Below are 21,571 nucleotides of genomic sequence, written 5' to 3'. Positions count from 1 at the left end.
AATTAAACTGTAGAACAGTCATCATACAGAGCTATCAGAAATCAAACTAAATGGAAGTCCTACAACTATGGAATTAAAGAAGAGACCATATTGAGACTGGTAGAAGGGGCAGAGATGTGGAACAAGTTGGTCGCACACCCACGTGTGTCAGATAAAAATTAGAAGGGATATCTACAAGCAAGTGGTCCCCACCCTACACCAGGACACCCAGCCCAGGGTTCCAGTACCAGGAAGATAAGTCTCCTGGCTGTATAAATAAGCATGAATTGAGGCTATGCAAGACAGAAACTTCTAGAGTCCCCAGCAGTTCCTCTTAAAGACCTGTGTGCAGACTTACTCAGATTCACTCCCTCTGAGTTCCAGCACTGGGGCAGCAGATTGGAAGGCAACAGAGACATATGGTTGAGAACTGAATTGTCCAGCATCAGGGCAGGAGCTGGGGGACAGCTTTCTCCCAGACAGAAGTGCTGACAGAGGCCATTGTTCCTTCTCTGAGTCCACCCCCTACAGAGCCACAGAGCCCCAAGGCCAGCAGGCGGTTGCCATATCTGAGATTCTAAAAACCTGGCTCACACTGTTTGTCCCACCATCGTGATTCTCTGAGGTCCTTCACATCCAGCTTTCAGAAACACCCAAGCTGTTTTCAGTGGCATTTCTATATGAATGGCTTGTCTTGGCCTATGCTTCAAATTTTTCTAAATTCTCTCAAACATGCAGCATCTGGCTTCAACAAGCCCCCTACCTCTCACTAAGTTGCCCCAGGCCATGTACAAGCAGCAGCTGGTCTTGGTTTAGTTTTGCCTCAACTGGGCACCTCCAAGCCCAGCATAAGTAGTAGCCATCTGAAGAAGCTTTGTACCTTATGCTGTGTGAACCTGAACAGAATACAGGCAGTGGCTGACCTTGGAGGTCCCAACAGCAATCAGAGCTCAACTACAACAGGAGGGTGTACACAGCCCACATGGTGGGCAAACCCTGACTACCCAGCTTGGGTAATAGAGGAGGCTGTACCACTGCACTGTATAGGACAGCTACTACTTTAAGCCACTCTAGTAAGCCTAAAAGACAAAGCAGCTCTACCTGATACATAGAAACAAACACAGGGAGCTGCCAAAATGAGGAGACAAAGAAACATGGCCCAAATGAAGAACAGAACAAAACTCCAGAAAAAAATAAACAAAGGAGACAAGCAATCTACTAGCTGCAGAGTTTAAAACACTGGCTATAAGGGTGCTAAATGAACTTAGAACCTCAACAGTATAAAAAACAACCAGTCAGAAATAAAGTTTACAGTAATTGAAATAAAGAACAATTCACAGGGAATCAACAGTAGAGTGGTTGAGGCGAAGAATCACATCAGCAGTTTGGAATGTAAGGAAGCAAAAAAAAACAAACAAACAAACAAAAAAAAAAACCCACCAACCAGTCAGAAGAGCGAGAATAAGAAAGAATCCAAAAAATGAGGATAATGTAAGGAGCTTCTGAGACAACTTCAAGTGTGCCAACATTTCCATTATGGGAGTACCAGAAGGAGAATAGAGAGAGCAAGGAATTGGAAATGTATTTGAAAAAATAAGGACAGAAAACCTCCCTAACTTGGTGAAAGAAATAGACATATAAGTCCAGGAAGTGCAGAGTCTGAAACAAGATGAACCCAAAGACACATCATAATTAAAATGCCAAAGGTTAAAGACAAAGAGAGAATCTTAAAAGCAGCAAGAGAATAGAAGTTAGTTACCTACAGGGTAGTTCCCATAAGATTGTCAGCTAATTTCTCAAAAGAAACTTTGCAGGCTAGAAATAATTGGCAAGAAATATTCAAAGTGATGAAAAGCAAGGACCTAAAACCAAGATTACTCAGCCCAGCAAAGCTACCATTTAGAATTGAAAGACAGATAAAGAGCTTCTCAGACAAGAAAAAGCTAAAGGAATTCATCATCAACAAACCAGTACTATGTGAAATGTTAAAGGGTCTTCTTTAAGAAGGAGATCAAAACTATGAACAATGAAATGGCAAAAAATACATATCTATCAACAATTAAATCTAAAAAACAAAATCAACAAACAAGAACAGAAACAGAATTTTAGATACAGAGACTGTTTCTTTTTAGAATTTATTTATTTTCAGAGGGTAAGAGAGGGAAAAACAGAGGAAGAGAAACATCAATCAGGTGCCTCTCATGTGCCGCCAACTGGGGACCTGACCCGCAACCCAGGCATGTGCCCTGATTGGTAATTGAACCGGCAACCTTTAAGTTCACGGGCCAGCTCTCAATCCACTGAGCCACATCAGCCAGGGCCAGAGAACACTTTGATGGTTGCCAAATGGGAGGGGTGTTGGGTGATGGGTGAGAAAGATGAAGGGATTAAGAAGTACAAATTGGTAGTTACAGAATAGTCATGGGGATGTAAACTATAGCATAGGGGACAGAGTAGCCAAAGAACATACATGCATGACCCATGGACATGGATAACAGTGTGGGAATTACCTGAAGGAGTGGCAGGAGCTGAGTGGAGTGGGGCAAAGGGGAAAATATTAGGACAACTGCAATAGAATAACAATTAAAAAAGGGCTAGATACACACGCACACACAGCCTTCATGCTTGAATTTAATGCAGAGGTCTCTCCTCTGCAAGACATGCATTCTCTTTAGGATCTCTATTATCTCCCCTCCCAACTGCAGGTCAATTACTGGGGTTAAGTCATAAAATAAGGTAAATAAAAATTTAAAAATAAAAGCTCCCCATGATTCTAAACTGCAGCCAGGATTGAGAATCACAGTAGTACACTGAGAGTTCCTCAGGAAAACTATCACCTCTAACTTGTCTTTTAGCTCTAGCACATAGTAGATTTCAATAAATGATTATGTATTTGAGAATTAATGGAAGGTCAGGAACATAAAGATAAGGAGTTTAGATTCAATATTTGGAGACAGTTTTAGAGAAAAATACTAAGGCAGATAACTCTGTTACCAGCAACAGCATGTGTTATATGGTGGTAAGTTTCAATGACTCAGTATTTTCCTTTTATTTTATTTTTTTAAATTCACACTGCCATTTTCATTACTCAAAATCCAGTTCATAGATCACCTCTGAGAAGCCTTCCTTGGCTACTCCCAATAAAATTATGCTCTCCTATCTCTATTTTATCACCATGCCTAGTACCCTTGGATCATTGGGTACTGTAAATTGCTTCAGTGAAGGTCTCCTCTCTTTTGCTGTGGCTTCCTGAGAGAAGGAACTGTGTACTATTCATCCTTGTGTCCTCTGGCTTAGGACGAGTACATATCTCAGCACAGGTGTTCAATAAATGTTGAATGAAACAAAATAAGGTTGCTACTATGGATGAAAAAGGGGCCACATGCTAAACCTGACAAGCTCAGGGAAGGCATGCAGCAGACCTTACAAACTTAGAGACTGACAGTAACCAGATAGGATGGACTGAACATAAAAATTCCTAATTAAAAGTGAGTAATGGCAGTAATAACATTCTAGAACTGTAGTTTCCCAGTAGCAGTCAATCTTCACCTTAAGTGAGCTTGTTTGTTGTTGTTTTTGTATCTAAGATAACATACAGTCAATCTTCACCTTAAGTGAGCTTGTTTGTTGTTGTTTTTGTATCTAAGATAACATACAGTCAATCTTCACCTTAAGTGAGCTTGTTTGTTGTTGTTTTTGTATCTAAGATAACATACCTTTGCAATGTCAGAGTAATCTCTTTTTCCAGACTCTTCAAGGCACAACCCCCTTAAAGAAAGCATGAGAGCACAGAACCCCTCATTGTTATCTAATTCCCAGCATACTCTCTATATATCCTGTAAATGTTAATTATTAAATATTCTGTGCCCACCAATGTGAAAGAAGTATGTGTCTCTCTGTTTTATTTGTATCCAATCCCAGAGATTTCCCTGCTTTGATTGCTCCCATCTCTTTAACCTACCATTAGTAGATTTCATGTAACCCTCTTTCCATCTCCCCCTTTTATTCTACTATATATAATAAGCTGCAAAACTGCCATTTTCCAGAACATTTTCTCAATCTGCTGAGATTTTGCTTCCGGGCAATTGTCATTAGTTTGGCTCAAATAAACTCATAAAAATTCCGTATAGCTTTAAACATTTATTACATCAACACCACATGCTTATAAGTTATCCATTAATCAGAATCCATTACTTTCCCCTCATTCACTTGATGGTGAGTGTTTTATGTTTTACAAAGCTGATGTAGTTGAAGTACTAGAGCAAAAATATACCAAAAATTATTTGGCGTGAGAGCTGCCAGCCAGTTCTGGAGAAACTGCAGAAATGGAGATGTCCATCATGGTCTTCTTTACACCTTCCTTTGGGCTCTACTTAGGCCTGCTTGCCCCAACCAATGTCTCATTCTCAAAAAAGCTTCCCTTCCCCCTCTCTCTCAAACCAAAATTCTCTTTCCTTAATTGGAGCATATCAACTGTATAATAAGAGAAAAATAAGCTATATTTAATTGTGCCCAAAAGTTTGGACTGAGGGTTAAGAGAAGCAATGTAGCTTTGCCTCTCCTCTGTCTCTAACCAATGTGTCTTGAGCTCTGTAGGTGTTAGTTTTTCTTATGTAAAGTGTTTAATCACCATTTTATACAAATCACGCATTAGATATCATCAAGTATTATTCATTTAAGCGTACTGAATTATCAAAATTAGGTAGGTTTAAACCTCCTGGGAGTATCTGTTTCTTGAAACAGTTCTTCTCTATATAAATAAGCCATTAAATGACATTGAAAGAGATTTGGGATATGTACCCCACACCCACTCACTTCTGGTTCTGTTGTTGTTTGTTCTGGCTTATCTAACCTACCACCTTTATTCTCTCAGTAGATGAATAAAAGAAAACTACTTGGCATCTTATTTCAGAAAGATGGTCACTTCCTAATGTGAATGCAGAATTAGAATAAGGTCAATTCTAGGACTATATGCTCCAGGCGTTTGTCATTTAAGTATCTTTCTCTCACTGCCTGCTTATTGCAGTGTGCTGGCGAGAGGCACCAGAGGCCTGGAAATATTTCCACTGTCATCCAACAATTTCCCGCAGGCACAAGCCGTCTATGAAGCAGGAACTTTCTAGGAGAAGAAATGCTCTGGTCCAAGAATTCGCCTTTCCCACCTCAGTCCTGGTTCCATGCTGATGTAACCTGGTACCTTTAAATATTCAACTCATCCTGCTAGCTCCCCTGCCCTACTTTCAAGCTTAACAAGCAACCCTCTGATTAACATTTAGATTTCACTAACAGAGAATTTGGGGGTGGAGGGGAACAGTTAACTTTCTCATAGTCAGTTAAATACCTTAGCATTTTGGTTTTTACATGGAGACTGTTATGAGCTAGGTGAGCATTAGCTTGTCTCCCTGTGTCTGGAAATTCTGGGACCCGAACAATATCACATTCATGAAGCTGTAAGACAGAAGGACAGAATATGGGATGAGAAAAATATCCTGCAGCTGATGCCTTAAGCCTTGACTGAGTCCCCATCAATAATTTTCCTGCAGTGACTCTTTGACTTCATCCCATCTACCAACAGGCCCTAACTTGGTCTGGAAGCAAGAGGGGTGGGGATTAATGCCCACTGAGGGCTGTTGACGAAGCTGGAGGATGCCCAGGGTTCTGGAGGTAGAGTGGAGAGAACAAGCTCAGTGTGCCACAGCTAACAGGCCAAGAGGAGTGGAGCAGGCCGAGAAGGTTTCAGCTGGGACTTGTTTATTCTCTGACTTACACGTGGAGAGAGGCTGCTGACCTATTCTGTTGAAAGTTTGCATGATGTTTAATCAAAAGAAAACTAAAATTGGAGTAGTTTTATTCTATCTCTCATTGCCAGGCAGGAACATACTTCAGACACCCTGAGAGCAACTCCGGTAAGACCCCACCCAACGTGAGAAGTAAATGTGCATTGCTTTGACTACATTGTTGTTCATTGTTTTATTTTTATTACCATGTATTGCATTCTAAAGATAAGCTAGGTGCTAGGCAAAAAAACTAAATCAGGATCAAGCCCTGCCTATATAAAGATGCCAGATGCCAGCCTTTCTCAGAGGACTTCTGTGAGTGCTTAGAGCTGGCTTGAAAACTGGTAAAGAATTCCTACAAAGACCTGTCAAAATCTTAATGCAAATAATACATTCTAATTTTATCAATATTAAATGCTTATTATATGATATTCTGTATATCAGCATTGAAAAGTGAATAATAGAATCTTTCTTCCATTGTTATTGTGAAGACAAAGGATATGAAATGCCTAACACATAGTAAGTGCTCAAAATGATAGCAGTTGTTCAAAAATGATCATTATTACTATTACAATTAGCAGAGAGATTGCCACCGTGAAGCTAATTTTCAGAAGAATGCAGAGAAAGCCACCCAACACACTCCCACTCTTCCACATGCTGCTGAGGCAGGATGGTAAGGGGCTAGGAAAATGCCCTGGCAAGTGGCACAAACTAGCGGAGCAATTTATAGCCAGATGCAGGTCACCAGGGTGGAAGGACCCAAGTGCCTAGCGATGGGCAAAACTGGTGCTGGATCTCACCCCTAGGCGGCCTTTCCTCCCCTGGGATATTGCTGGCCATGTGGTTTAGGCCCCCTGACTCTTCATATTGCTGGTCATGTGGTTTAGACCCTCTTGGCCCTTCCTCCCTAGACATAATATCTAGGCCTCAGTTGTATTTCAGCTCCAGGCCCAGAAAAGCAGAAAACCCAGCTGGCAATTCCAGGACCAACTACAATGACTAAATTCCCCTGCCTTAGGGCAGACCCATCAGTGGAGACCACAACCCTGAAAGAATGCACCTGAAAAACGTGATGAATATTCTATTGAGCCCCTCTCCCAAGACCTCTCCTAAACTCCCAGGCCCTTAAACCCTCAAGACAAAGGACCCAACATGTGCTCTCCCTCCCAGGAGCACGCACACACGCCTTTCCTTCCCTCTCTCCTTTCCCTACAGGCCTGCATCTCCTAAACCCTAAGAAACCCCACAAGACTTGCAACCAGGGCAATAATGGGCAGTGGCAGCTTGTCCGAGGCTAATCCCCTGAGCCTGTCCCCAAGGCTCCCTTTCCTCTGACTCCCCAGTGAGCTGACAGCAGACCCACTGTGGCTCACTTCTTTCCCATAAGGTTTCTAGAGAGCCAACCTACCCTGCCTAGTCTCTCTCTTGTCACTTCTTCTATCCTGGGCCCTTCCTTGTGTTACTGTCCCCAGTTTTATAAAAGTCCTCTCAAAATCACCTGGACTTGTACTGTGAAATCCTTCCTGCACGAAGTCAAGAACCCACACACTACAGGCCAGCCTGAGGCAGACCCGCTCTAGGCCAGTCCCCTTTCCAAAACACCATCATTCTAGTATTTGAGCCCCTTATTTACGAGAATGTAGGCCCTGATTGGCATGGCTCAGGGATTGTTATCCCATAAACTGAAAGTTTGCTGGTTCGATTCCTGGTCAGGGCACAGGCCTGGCCCCCAGTTGGGGCACATGTGAGAGGCAATCAATAGATATTTCTCTCACACGTCCATATTTCTCTCCCTCTCTTTCTCCTTCCTTTCCCCTCTCTCTAAAAATAAATAAATAAAATCTTTTTTTAAAAAACAGAAAGAGAACATACAATGGGAATGAACACATGTGCCATTTTCCATTCACTTAGTTATACAGACAGCTTTGTAAATGCATCAGGGATAATATAGTGGTAACAGCTCTGTATAAAAGCAACAATACAACTCTCATTTATCTTACCTATTTATTTCTATACCAGTTACATTTATTTCCTTCTAATAGGGAATTATTTCCTACTTATATCCTTTTCTCTGGGGATGTGGGTAACTGATAATGAAAGTCCAGTAAACCACTAAACAGAAAAATCTGTAAGCTTTTGGCTCAAGTGAAACCAAGCAAAATAGTTGAGTCGATTGAGATAGAATTCAAAGTCCTCTCTAATAACTGGTTTACAGTCACATACAGATAAGAACAAGAACAAAGAGGCCAAAACTAAAAGATAAACAGGTACATAAAAACCTCTTTTGGAGGAAATGACTTCGAAGGTCATCAGTTGGTAGTGACAATAACTTATTTTTGCAAAGAACAACAGTAGAGCTTAAGAGGCCCTGTCTCATATACTATTCATTTGATCCTCAAAATGGCAATGTGGGCAGATAACCAGAGAGGATGCCCAAGGATTAGCCTGAAAGGAAAGAACAACTAAACCTACAGATATATTGTAGCTTCTTCTAGGAAAAGCTTACCTTCATATTGTTGTTTCTCATTTCAGAAGAGATTTATTTTCCTTTCATTCAATTTAAGTTTTAAAAAATTGGTTTTGATTCAATCTCATTCAAAAGCTTTAAAAAAAAAGATATAATTTCTACTCTAGTCGAAGTTAAATAGCCCATAAAATATAGGAAGTGTCATTCAGTTTTTAAAAGATCAGGCTAAGTCAGATATAAATAAAGGGAAACTTAGGATACAACAGATTCCTCAATGATCTTGAACCAGGCAGATGGCTTTTATTAAGGTCACAGAGAAATTTTTATTCTGGGATGTCTCCTAGGAATGACTTTGCTTGCTCTCCTTGAATGGGTTTATTGCAGACTGGCAGTTTGCTCGAATAGAGACCCAAATGCTCTCAGAAAAAAATGGGCAGTCACAGGACAAACTTGAAATATGAAGCAAAAAACTAACCAGTTCCTCAATATTCCTTTATTTGTTTTTGTGAACGCCATTTCTAATTAGTTCTAACTAGCCAAGCAGTTGTGGTTGAGATGCCATTTGTCTGTCACTACAGGTCATGACCACTACTCCACATCTGGCAACTTTGTGAGTCACCAACATTTATTAAATAGCCAGCATAGTGTCTAGAATATGGCAGGTGCTCAAAAAATGTGTGTTGAAAGGCTGGATAGATGAATGAGTGAACTAGGTACTGAAGAGCCCAATAAGGAAAACATCATTTCTTTCAGCCAGGTTAACAAAATCCACTAAACCAGGAACAGAATACTCTAAAAGGTCCCTGTCTTTATTTTTAAAAATTCCTGAATCCAACCTAATACATGAGTCCTTGAAAGCAGAGAGCATTTCCCAGGTGAGGTCAGAGTCAGAAGTAGATGGGAAGATAGAAGAAGGGTTAGAGAAATGTGATTTGAGGAGTTGATGACAGAGGAAGAGGACCATGTGTGCCCTAAGGAATGTGAGCAGCCTTAGAAGCTGCAAATTTCCTCCTAGAATCTCTAGAAAGAAATGCAGCCCTACCGACATCTTCATTTTAGCCTGGTGAAACCTGTGAAGCTGTGTCACACTTCTCATCCATACAAATGTGAGAGAATAAATTTGCATTGTTTTAAGCCACAAAAAAAAAAAAAAAAAAAAAAAATCTTGAACCAACCCTATACTTTCTTAATTCATTGAAAAGGCACATCCATTATATATATATATATATATATTTTTTTTTTTTTTTTTTTTTTTTTTTCTCTCCTCTAAGTAATTCTTGAGGATCAGGCTTTGGATAAGATGGGAACAAAGTCAGAAGTTTTTAGGGACTGGGAAAAATAAGCATGGGGTTTATTCAATCTAGGAAGCCAGAGAAATCTAAATGTTCTCAGTCTGAGACATTACCCACATCAAAATATCTCTCCCACCTTCACCCAAAGCTGCCCTAAGATTCATAATTCTGCCCTTAACCTGCTGATAAGTTTTGTTCAATGTGTTGATAAACATCTCTATCACTGAATCACAAGTTTATACTTTTAATATTTTGATAAGTGTGTTATATAATTGGTCTCCTTTGTAATTCTAAAAAGTATTTTACTTTATGCATATACAAATATTATTTTAAGGAGTCCTTAGGCTTCTCCAGGCTGCCAAAAGGATTTGTGGAACAAAAACCACGAGAAACCACTGCTTGAAAGGCAAGACCCTAATTTGCACACCTCGTGTCTATGGTCATCCAATTGGCAGAACTGAATCGCACAGTCATGCCTCACTGCAACAGAAATTGATAAATGTAGTCTTTATCTAAATCAACACCACTAACAATGAGTCCATTGAGTCCTCTCTCAAGTTATCCAGCATTCAAACATGAAGTGTCAGACAGCACTAAAAATAGGTTTCATTTGTTCTAAAAAAGATAATGACCATTATATTATATTAGAGGTTAAAACTTGCTCATCAGTGGTTTCCAAATAAAACTGATCACCAGGCTCAGCAGAGAGCCTTAAAATATACATATTCTTGGCTCCCATCTCCAGGGACTCTGATTCAGTGTCTGAAGAGATGTCCACATCCATATATTTCAAATGTTCTCCAATGATTCTGATATCACCAGATTTGAGAAACACTATTCCTTTTTAAAAATTTGTGTTGAATTTTTCGGGGTTACATTGGTTAATAAAATTATATAAGTTAAGATTACAATTCCATAACACATAATCTGTCTGTGTTTCTTCACACATTGTGAAGAAACACTCATCTTTTTTAAAGATTTTATTTATTTATTTTTATTTATTTTAGAGAGAGAGGAAGAGAGGGAGAGAAACAATGATGTGAGAGAGAAACTGACTGGTAGCCTCTCACATACCCCTAATTGGGGACCTGGTCCACAACTCAGGTATGTGCCTTGACAGGGAGAAGTGAACCGGCAATCTTTTGGTTCAGAGGCAGGCACTCAACCCACTGAACCACACCAGCCAGGACAAGAAATACTACTCTTGATTATTGTTTACTGAGTACTTACCTGCCTCAGTGCAACAAGTTCCTCTTAGTGAATAAATTATACTAGTTTCCTTGAACAATACCATTAATTCTTATTTGCGTAAAATTTTGTGAAAATTCAGGTTCTCTTTTTATTTCAAGCATTATCTTTCCTGCTTTCTCTCTCTCTCTCTCTCTCTCTCTCTCTCTCTCTCTCTCTCTCTCTTTCTCTCTCTCTCTCATTTATCCATAATAAATAGGGTATTGAATGTTAAAATAAAAAACATTTTCTCAGTTAATGATGGAGTGGCCTACATAATAATTATGAAAAATAACCTATGATGGCATAGCATCTGTATTTGTATAAGCCCTGTTTTTCTTAAAAAGAGAAAAGTATGTGTATGTGTGTGTGTACTCAGAAAGTACAGGTGAGGTGAGGAAATGCAGGCCCAGAGGTACATGGCTCAAGGGAGTGGTGCCAGGATTCAAACCCAGGGGTCTGAATCTAGATGGGGTGCTCTCACTACTTGCCTGTAAAATATGCAAAGTCAGAAGTGAAAAAGGCAGAAGATATTTAGGTCTGAAGGTCAGGATACAAACCTGGGCTCCAAATAGAAATGCTGGTAAATCTTCAAATAGAGATTTATCAGCAAATGGAGGTAAAACCATAGGAGTGGATGGGATCTCCAGGACAGTATTCATTGTTGTGTTGTTGTTGTTTTTTTAAAGATTTTATTTCCTTATATTTAGAGACAGGGGAAGGGAGGGAGAAAGAGGAAGAGAAACACCAATGTATGGTTACCTGTCATGTGCTCACAACAAGGGACCTGGCCCACAACCCAAGCATGCGCCCTGACTAGGAATCAAACCAGCAATTCTTTGGTTCCCAGGTCAGCACTCAATCCACTGAGCCACACCAGCCAGGGCTCCAGGACAGTACTTGTAGTGACAGTATTTGTATTTGTAATGAAAAGAGACAGATCTGAGGAATTTCAACATATAAAGAATGGATAGAGAAAAAAGACGCAACTTGTAACCCCAAAGATTAAGTAGGAGAAAAATTAACAAAATAGGTTTTATGAAAGTCTATGGAAGACAACGTTTCAAGGACAAGCTGTCAACAGAATCAAGGGCTGCTAGCTATCAGTCAAGCTATGAGGGGGACTCAAGAGTCTTCAGTTTTAGAAGTGAGAAGATAATTGGTGATGTTGCCCAGATTGGTTTTAGTGATATCGTGGGACACACAGCAAGCTGCAGTGGGTTGAGGTGTGAGAAGTTAAGTGGAGATAGAAAGTGAACATAAATCTTTCAGGGATTTTGTCTATGATAAACTAGAGACTGGGTCCAAGAGAGGGTTTTTCAGAGGTGAACAAGGGTGGATAATGTAATAATTAAGATATAATCTTGTAATTAGACAGAGTGGTTTGAATCCTTGCTTTGCCACAACATAGTGCGTAATCTTAGCCAGTGCCTACCACTTCTGAGCTTCAGTTTCCTCAACTACATAATATGGAAAGCAGCATCAACCTTAAAAACAGGTTAAAAAAAAAGAATTTTGTAGATTTAAAAGCTTTTAGTTTCATGTTCACTGTAGACTAAATGCTTAGTAAATGGGAATTGCCAGTTTATTAATTCTATTCATATATTATTCAAAAGGATGTTGAAAGGCTTATGATTGAAGTAAAAAAACAAAAAACTGAAGATATGGGAAAAGGGTCTAATCTGTGGAGTACAGTCCCTGAGAAGGCAGAAGAAGATAAGATCCAAAGCCCCAGTAGAGGAAGTAACTACAGAAAGAAGACGGGATCAGTGGGTGCCAAAGTAGGTAAGTTTGTAGGTTTGGTGGATCAAAGAAAAGTCATTTTCTGCCTGGTGCCTTCTATTCGCTGAATGATGCAATGGTTGAAGTCATGTGTTAAGGTGCAGGAGATGGAAGGACAGGCTTAAGAAAAGCAGAAAGAACTTTAAATATTCACCATGGAGATCCCAGGAAGCTACCTGGAGGCTGCTGATAAACTTGTCTTAGGACAATGTGTTTATACCCAATATTACATGCATCACATGGGTCATGTTAAAAATGCCATGTTTGATGTCTACTGAGTCACTTGATTTGTTTCTCACCTACAATGATATGGATTGATCAAAAACAACAAAAAACCCCACTGCTTCAAAACAGCCTCTCACATTATTCAGTTGCTTAAAGATGCCATTTTGCTTAAACTTTTTAAATGATGGTGCACATCTTTGAGAAAAGTATTGCTGTTGCTCATAATTATTGCTGTGACTCATACATCCTATTGTTAAGTGTGCTTACACCACTCTTTAAATAGCACTGGCAAAGAGAGAGAAGCAAGTAAGTAGATTTTTAAAACATTAAGTTGATATTCTTACATATGAGATATACAAGGTTGAGGCTTAAATTCAAATGGGGATTAAATTGTGAGGTCAGAACTAAAGAATGTGATTCTATAATCAACACAGAAATTTGCGACTCTTTTTAATAATATTTACAATATCATTTAAAAACCTGTATCTTTACTGCAGAAAAGTAGAAAAACATCCCACTTTCACAGTAGGAAAACACCCCACAGTCTGTCACAAAAATACCACTAATTGGTTCTTTATGCTTAGTTTCGTTGACAAAGTGTTTATCTTTATCAAGACATCATTACCAAAATAAAATAATGATATTTGATCAGATGTAATCAAGTGGAGAGAACTTTTTTTCAGATCATACACTCGAAGAAAAGAGCATTTATTCTTCTCCTCCTTGTTATAAAAACAATACATGTTAAGTATAAAAGATAAAAAGTAATCAGCTATGTTCTCATCACAGTGAATAACCAGTTCACATTTTATTGTATATATTTCTAATATTTTCTAAGCATTTCCACATATCCATGTTTTTAACAAAAAAGGTCATGCTATTTTGAAATCTTTTTTGACTTTATAATGTCCATTTATGGACATCTTCAATATTATTAAGTAATCTGCAATTTTTTTATTAGGTGTCATCTGAATTTCTAACATGTAGAATACTAATTCTTTTTACTAAACAATATTTTCTCCTCTACTGATTTTTTCTTATTGATGCTATAAATTAAATACGATAAACATCTTTACAGAGAATTCTTGGTACATAACTTTTATTTCTTTCATGTATATTTCTAGAAATTTTATTGCCAGTTTAAAGGTTATGTTTACTTTTTAAAACATCTATTTTAATTCAAAAATGTTTACTTCCCATTTAATAAATAGTAGATGCATATTTATTATTGAGTTATTAGACAGTAGTCCAGACACCAGGAATACTCAGGTGGGAAAATACAGTACCTGTAATCAATGACCCTCAAGTCTAGTGAAAACAGAAAATAAACAACACTTTGTCACACTTTGTTAAAATTACAGTCAGTAAGAAAAAAACAAGTTACAATCCCACCATCACTATATAACAGTGTCAATTTCCTCACATGTTCACTAGCTTTTAATACTAAGCCTAAGGGGGAGAAAATGCCAGTTTGATGGGTGAAGCTGTTTCTCCTGCTAATTTGCATTTATTTGATTACTAGTGAAGCTGAACTATTCTTTTTTTTTTTTTTTTCCTTTTTACATATTTGTACTGCTTTGGCATATTTTAAGTCTGTGCAATGGTTTGTTTTTTTCTTTGCATCTCTGAAGTGTTTTATTTTCCTTTATAAAAAATTTCAACAGATCTTTAGAAGAGTGCTTCATCCCAAAGCAGCAGAATGTACATTCTTTTCAAGTGCACATAGAACATTTTCTAAGATAGAATACAGGTTAGGACACAAAACAAGTCTCAATAAATTTAAGAAGTTTGAAATCATATCAAGCATGTTCTCTAGCCATAATTATGTGAAACTAGACATCAATCACAAAAAAAAAAAAAAAACTGGAAAACACACAGAGACATAGAGGCTGAATAACATATTACTAAACAACAAATGGGTTAGACAATAAGATTAAGGAAGAAATTAAAAAGTACCTTAAAACAAATGAAAATGAGAACACAACAACCCAAAATCTATGGGACACAGCGAAAGCAGTCCTAAGAGGAAAATACATAGCATTACAGGCCTATCTCAAAAAAAGAAAAATCTTCAAATAACAATCTAACTCTACATGTAAAGAAACTAGAAAAGGAGAAACAAACAAAGCCCAAGGTGATAAGAAGAAAGGAAATAATAAAAGTCAGAGTAGAAATAAGTAAAATATAGTCAAAGCATTAATACAAAAAATCAATGAAACCAAGAGCTGGTTTTTGAAAAGATAAACAAACCTTTAACCAGACCCATCACGAAAAAGGAGAAAGGATCCAAATGATTAAAATCAGAAATGAAAGTGGGGAAGTAACTACCAACACCAAAGAAATACAAAGGATTGTAAGAAAATATTGTGAACAACTATGTTCCAACAAATTTGACAATCTGGATGAAATGGATAAATTTCTAGAAACACACAATCTTTCAAACCAGAATCAGAAAGAATAAAAAAATCTGGACAGGTTACAACTAATAAAATTGTAGCAATAATCAAAAAACTCCCAGCCAACGAAAGTCCTGGTCTGAATGGCTCCAGAGGTGAATTTTACCAAACATTCAAAGAAGAATTAACATCTATCCTTCTCAAACTATTCCCAAAAAATTCAAGAAGAGGAAAGACTCCTAGGGTCATTTTACCAGAATTATCCTAATTCCAAAACAAGATGAAGACACTACAATGAGAATAGTATAGGCAAATATCCCTGATGAACATAGATGCTAAAATCCTCAACAAAGTATTAGCAAATCAAATCCAGCAATACATGAAAGAGATCATACACCATGATCAAGTAGGATTTATTCCAGGGATGCAAGGTTGGTACAATATCTGCAAATTAATAAACATGATACGCCACAATATGCATGATAAAAACCACATGATCATATCAATAGATGCAGACAAACCATTTGATAAAATCCAACACCCACTTATGATAAACACTCTCAGTAAAGTGGTTATAGAAGGAACATACCTAAACAAAATAAAGGCTACATATGACAAATCCACTGTCAGCACCATACTCAAGGGGCAAAACTACAAGCATTTCCCTTAAGATCAGGAATAAGACAAGGATGTCTAATTTCACTACTCTTACTAAACATCGTACAGGAAGTTCTGGCCACAGCAATCAAACAAGAAGAAGAAATAAAATGCATCCATCCAAATTGGAAAGGAAGAAGTAAAACTTTCATTATTTGCGGATGACATGATACAGTAGGTAGAAAATCCTAAGGACTCCACCAAGAGACTACCAGAATGATAAATGAATTCAGTAAAGGAGCAGGATATATGATTAATATCCAGAAATCAGTTGCATTTTTATACACCAATAATGAATTATCAGAAAGGGAAATTAAGAAAACAACCCCATTCACAATTGCTTCAAAATGAATAAAATACTTAGGATTAAATTTAACCAAGAATGTAAAAAACCTGTACTTGGAACATTATAAGATGCTGAAGAAAGAAACTGAAGAAGATACAAATAAGTGGAAGCATATACCATGTTCAGAGATAAGAAGATTTAACATCATTAAAATGTCCATACTACCTAAAGCAATCTACAGATTCAGTGCAATTTCTATCAAGATTCCAATGACATATCTCAAAGAACTAGAAGAAATATTTCAAAAACTTATATGGAACCACAAAAGGCCCCACATAGCAACAGCAATCCTGAGAAAGAATAACAAAGTTGGAGGAATCATGCTACCTATATGAAACTATACTACAAGCCCATAGTATTCAAAACAGCATGATACTGTCATAAAACAGATATATAGATCAATGGACCAAAATAGAGAGCCAAGAAATAAGCCCACACCTTTATAGTCAATATTTGTAAGAGAAGACAAGAACACACAATGGGGTAAAGACAGTCTATTCAATAATGACATTGAGACTATTAGACAGATATTGCAAAAGAATGAAACTAGACCACCTTCTTACACCATATGCAAGTGTAAATTCAAAATGGGTTAAAGACTTAAATGCTAGACTTGAAAACAAAAAATACTAGAAGAAATCATAGGCAGTAAAATCTTAGATATTTCCCACAGTAATATTTTTTTTCTGATATATCTGCTCAGGCAAGGGAAGCAAAAAATAAAAAATAAACAAATAGGATTACATCAAACTAAAAAGTTTTTGCATAGCAAAGGAAACAATGAACAAAATGAAAGGACAGCTCACTGAATGGGAGAATATATTCACCAATGATACATCAGATAAAAGGTTAATACCCAAAATTTATAAAGAACTTGTAAAACTCAGTACACATACACACACACACACACACACACACACACACACACACACACACATCCCATTAAAAATGGGCAAAAGACCTGAATAGACACTTCTACAGAGGAATATAGATGTACAACAGATATATGAAAAGATGCTCAACGTCACTAATTGTGAGAGAATTGCAAAATAAAACCACAATGAAATATCACCTCTCACCTGTCAGAATGGCTATCATCAATAAATCAACAAACAGCAAGTACTGTATTGATGAAGAAGTGGGGAAATGGGAGCCCCATCATGTTGGTGGGAATGCAGATTGGTGCAGCCACTGTGGATGGCAGCAAGGAAGTCTTACTCTTTGCGACAGCATGGATGGAACTGGAAGTATTATGCCAAGTGGAATAAGCCAGTCAGGGAAAGACAAATACCATATGATTTCACTTACAAATGCAATCTAATGAACAAAATAAACTAACAAACAAAATAGAAACAGACTCACAAATACCAAGAGCAGACTGACAGGTGTCAGAGGGAAGGGGAATAGGAGGACTGGGTGAAAAGGTGAAGGGACTAAGCATAAAGGAAAAAAACAAGCTCACAGACAACAATATGGTGATTACCAGAGGAAAAGGGGGCTTGGGAGGAACTAGAAGAGGGTAAAGGGAGGATAAATGGAGATGGAAGGAGATTTGACTTGGTGTGGTAAACACAGTACTACAATATACAGATGATATATGATAGAATTGTACACCTGTAACCTATATAATTTTATTAACCAATGTCACACCAATAACTTCAATAAAAATTAAGAAACAAAGAGTTGAAATAATCAATATTGTGATAAAAACTGATATTTATGGTGTATGACTTTATAGAGCTCATTTATCTTTATAACACCATAAGGAAGAATGAAGGAAGGAGTTTTAATATGGTACATACAAATTATATTGTCATTAATTTAAAGGTGTTTAATGGTTCTTAAAAAAGGAAAGAGAAATATATTTCCCTTCTCTTAATGCCTGAGTTTATATTCTTAATAGTTTTCTCCTACATATATATTTTCAATTCTATTCATTCAAGTAGTATTTTATGCAGTAGGAAGACCCCTAAAGTCAGTCTGGCATAGTGGACCTTAATGATTGTTTATTGACAGCCATTTTTTCCCTTCTTTTGTGTTTGCAAAACCCAGTTTTGTTCCATTTTCCACTCTTCAGGGAAGATCAACCTAAACACAACTGCTTGGTACATACTAACCAATCATGTTTATCCCATCTTTTTGCCCCTGTGATTGGTTTAGGTATAAGCGTGTGACACACTTTTAGCCAATGAATTGAGAGAGAAATCTGCTGGATGACCTCTGAGAAAGATTTCCTCACTTTTACAAAAGATAACCACAGATAGAGACCATGTCGCCTCCTGTTGTCAAATACCAGCATGTCGGCTATGAGACCTAGAATAGTGACTGCTGCCTGGAAACCAAAACCACCCTAAAATATCCTGACCTAGACACTTCAGTTTGAACTTACATACTAATCTGAAGTTACACGTAACTTCACCTTTCTGAGTTCAGTTTCTTCATTTGGAAGAGAGACAGAGAGAGAGAGAAAGACAGACAGACAGAGAAGTTGTTCTGTGTATCTCAAAGTATCATTTTATAAAAGGAAAGTCATTTTAACATTTTTTTAAAAGACATACTCCCATGAAAAACATTTTACAGTTTGTATTAATTAATTTATTTTTTAAACCCAGCATTTTATCCTTATTTTCCTCACTTTGGCGGGGAGTAAAAAATTCCTCCAGACTCTGATTGGGAAATCATTTGAGGAGACAAGTCATGTATTCATAAACTAAATAATGGTATGAATAAATTTTTATTCCACTTAAGATAAGAGTTCTGAGAAATCAGAGATCGTGGAAGACAGGAAAGCTGGGGAAACTTCATAGAGGCATGAGGCCATTAGCCATGTGGTCAGTAGGAGTTAGATCAATTTCTGAAAAGAAAGGAATAGAGCATTCCAGGCAGGTAAACTGTAAAGCTAAAAGTGCCCAAGGCTAGGAATAATTGTGCAAATAAACAAGCACTGGGGAGTATTCCAGCCTAGAGAAAAGTTACACAAGTTTTTCATTAGAAAGTATGGGGCATAGGAAATTTAGTTAAGGAGGATGCTATAGAAAACATTGAAATGTATGGTCAGAGGTTCTTAAAGTTTGGTAGGTCCAAAGCTGCTCTGAAACTCTAAGAACCCTCTGAGCTACTGTGCAGATCAAGTTGTTTGCATTAGTACATTTGAAGCTCAGCCATTCCCCCAGTCCTGGATGCAGTGGCAACCTAGGTTAAAAGCTCTTGCCTCAGAACTGTGGCTTTGAGCAGTATTTCCCTATGGGTGTCAAAGTATGATACTGATGAAATAAAGTCCATGAATTTGACCTATCTGCTGGTCAGTTAGCATTACATGAATCCCCAGTACATCCCTAAACCTCACCAGAATCCAGCAAGTATAGATGGATTCGAAGTTGACAAATCATCACTCCAAATAGATGTCTTTGCTGGCACAATTAATAGGGTCACATTCCACTGTGTCTGACTAACAGCCTCTTTGTCCAACACAACTGATCACCATCATACGTAGGGGTAGTAAAGAGTAACTAACACTTTTTACTCATAGAAGAGTCTAATAACATCTACCTAAGCAAAAGGCACTTCATCAAATACTTCAGAAACATTATCGCCTTTCATTCTCACAAGAGCTAAATGAGATTATGAAATACGATTTCCATTTTACAGATGAGAAAACAAAGGTTAAGTGTCATGACCAAGGTCACACAGATAATATGTAGAAAAACACATAACCCAATATTGTGATCTGAATGTTTGTGTCTCCTCCCCCTCAAATTCATATCTTGAAGTCCTAACTTTCCATGTGATGGTATGAGTAGATGGGGCCTTTGGAAGGTAATAAAGGTTTGGATGAAGTCATGAGGGTGGAGCACCATGATGGAATCAGTGTCCTTAAAGGAGAAGAGATGTCAGAGGTTCCTCTCTCCACCATATAATAAGAAAGTTGCCATCTGCAAGCCAGGAAGAGGGCCCTCACCAAAATCCAACCATGCTGGCATCTTCATTTCAGACTGTCCAGCCTCCAGAACTGTGAGAAATAAATGCCTGTTATTTAAACCCTCAGTCTATGGTATTTTGTTATAGCAGCTCAAGCTAAGACACAGGATGGCTTAGCCTGTTTTTCACTTTTTTGCATTTCAACTAATATAAACATTATACTTTGTAATCTTAGACACAAGTGGCAACCCCAAATTAAATAGGTTAATAAAAACTCAACATAAACATTCTTAAATCTCCTAAAATGATTTCAATTAAGTAAAACTGGTGTTCAAAAGACAATAATATGTAGTAACATTGAAAGGAGACAAAGGTATCTTTTCACTTCATTGTTAAAATCCCCATCTATATCCTGCCCACATGATTTTCAACTAATAATAGCCTAGTGAACTCAGTGTCAGCAAAGAATACAGAATGCTGTAATCCACATGTGTTTTATTTTGCACAAACTGTAATTAGCAGGTATCTTCTGCCAACATCAAGTCAAACATTTTTGAGAGTTTTTTTCTTGCTTACAGAAAATTCAGGAGCAAACAGCTTTGTAAAAGGTTTTTAAAAAGGAACATGAAAAAGAAATCTTGTTCTATCTTGTATCACAATTTGACTTTGAATTTATCACATTTTCTAATTATTTTAAAATCATGTCTGAAATGGGTGTGACTTGAAGCAAAAAATATACTCATGATAATACAAACATCAAAGAAAACACATCAAAGAAGATGATGGCAAGAAAAGGCCTTATAAGAAGAGAGTTTTAAAAAGGAACTCATTGGATTTAAAGATATGAAGATTATTAGTGAACTTAGGAAGAGTCATTTCATTATTGATGACTGCAGAAGCACACACTGCAGTGGGTTAAAAAAGATATGGCCCCTCCATACACTGAGTTGCTCTGCAGTGTTTAAGTAGACTGAGGTGCATTTATAAGTACTGTTAGAAATATATGTATAAGAAAAGCTAGCAAACAACATTTCACATTTGCAACAGTAAAAATATCAGGATCTAGAAATGCACACAGGTATAGAAATACAGATAGCCTTATTTCTATATTTGTAAATACATGAGAGAATGGTCTATTTATAAAAGGAAATTAATGCTTATATTGCATATGAAAAAACAGTCTAAATCTACAAGTAATTAAAGCAGTTTAGTTTGGTAGTGGTGCCTGAATAGACAGATCAATGGAACAAAATAGAGAGCCCAGAAATAGGCTGAGATACATATCGAAATTTGGAATATGATAAAAGTGGCATTTATATTCAATGTGGAAAAAATAGGTTATTCAATAAATAATGATGGTACAGTACATTGTTTAACCAACTGGCAAAAAGTTAAATTGGATTCCTTCCTCATTTCTTACAAGGAAATTAATTATAGACATAAAAAACAAGTAACCTAAAAAAAGGAAACTATAAAATGTACTAGAAGAAAAATGGAAGAATGTT

General features: G+C 37.3%; 1 protein-coding gene across 1 annotated transcript in view; it reads left to right on the top strand.

The window, feature by feature from the left end:
- Positions 1 to 12,406: 12,406 nt before the first annotated feature.
- Positions 12,407 to 21,571, top strand: part of CUNH9orf57 (chromosome unknown C9orf57 homolog) — a 33,738-nt gene continuing 24,573 nt past the window's right edge. The window contains exon 1 of the mRNA XM_090275221.1: positions 12,407 to 12,527. Coding sequence (XP_090131347.1) covers positions 12,407 to 12,527 — 121 coding nt within the window. The remainder of the gene's footprint in view (positions 12,528 to 21,571) is intronic.

Source organism: Furipterus horrens, unplaced genomic scaffold (genome assembly GCF_987537825.1).
Source record: "Furipterus horrens unplaced genomic scaffold, mFurHor1.1.pri manual_scaffold_4, whole genome shotgun sequence".
In the NCBI taxonomy this organism is placed as follows: Eukaryota; Metazoa; Chordata; class Mammalia; order Chiroptera; family Furipteridae; genus Furipterus; species Furipterus horrens.
This window is presented reverse-complemented; position numbering and strand designations above follow the sequence as displayed.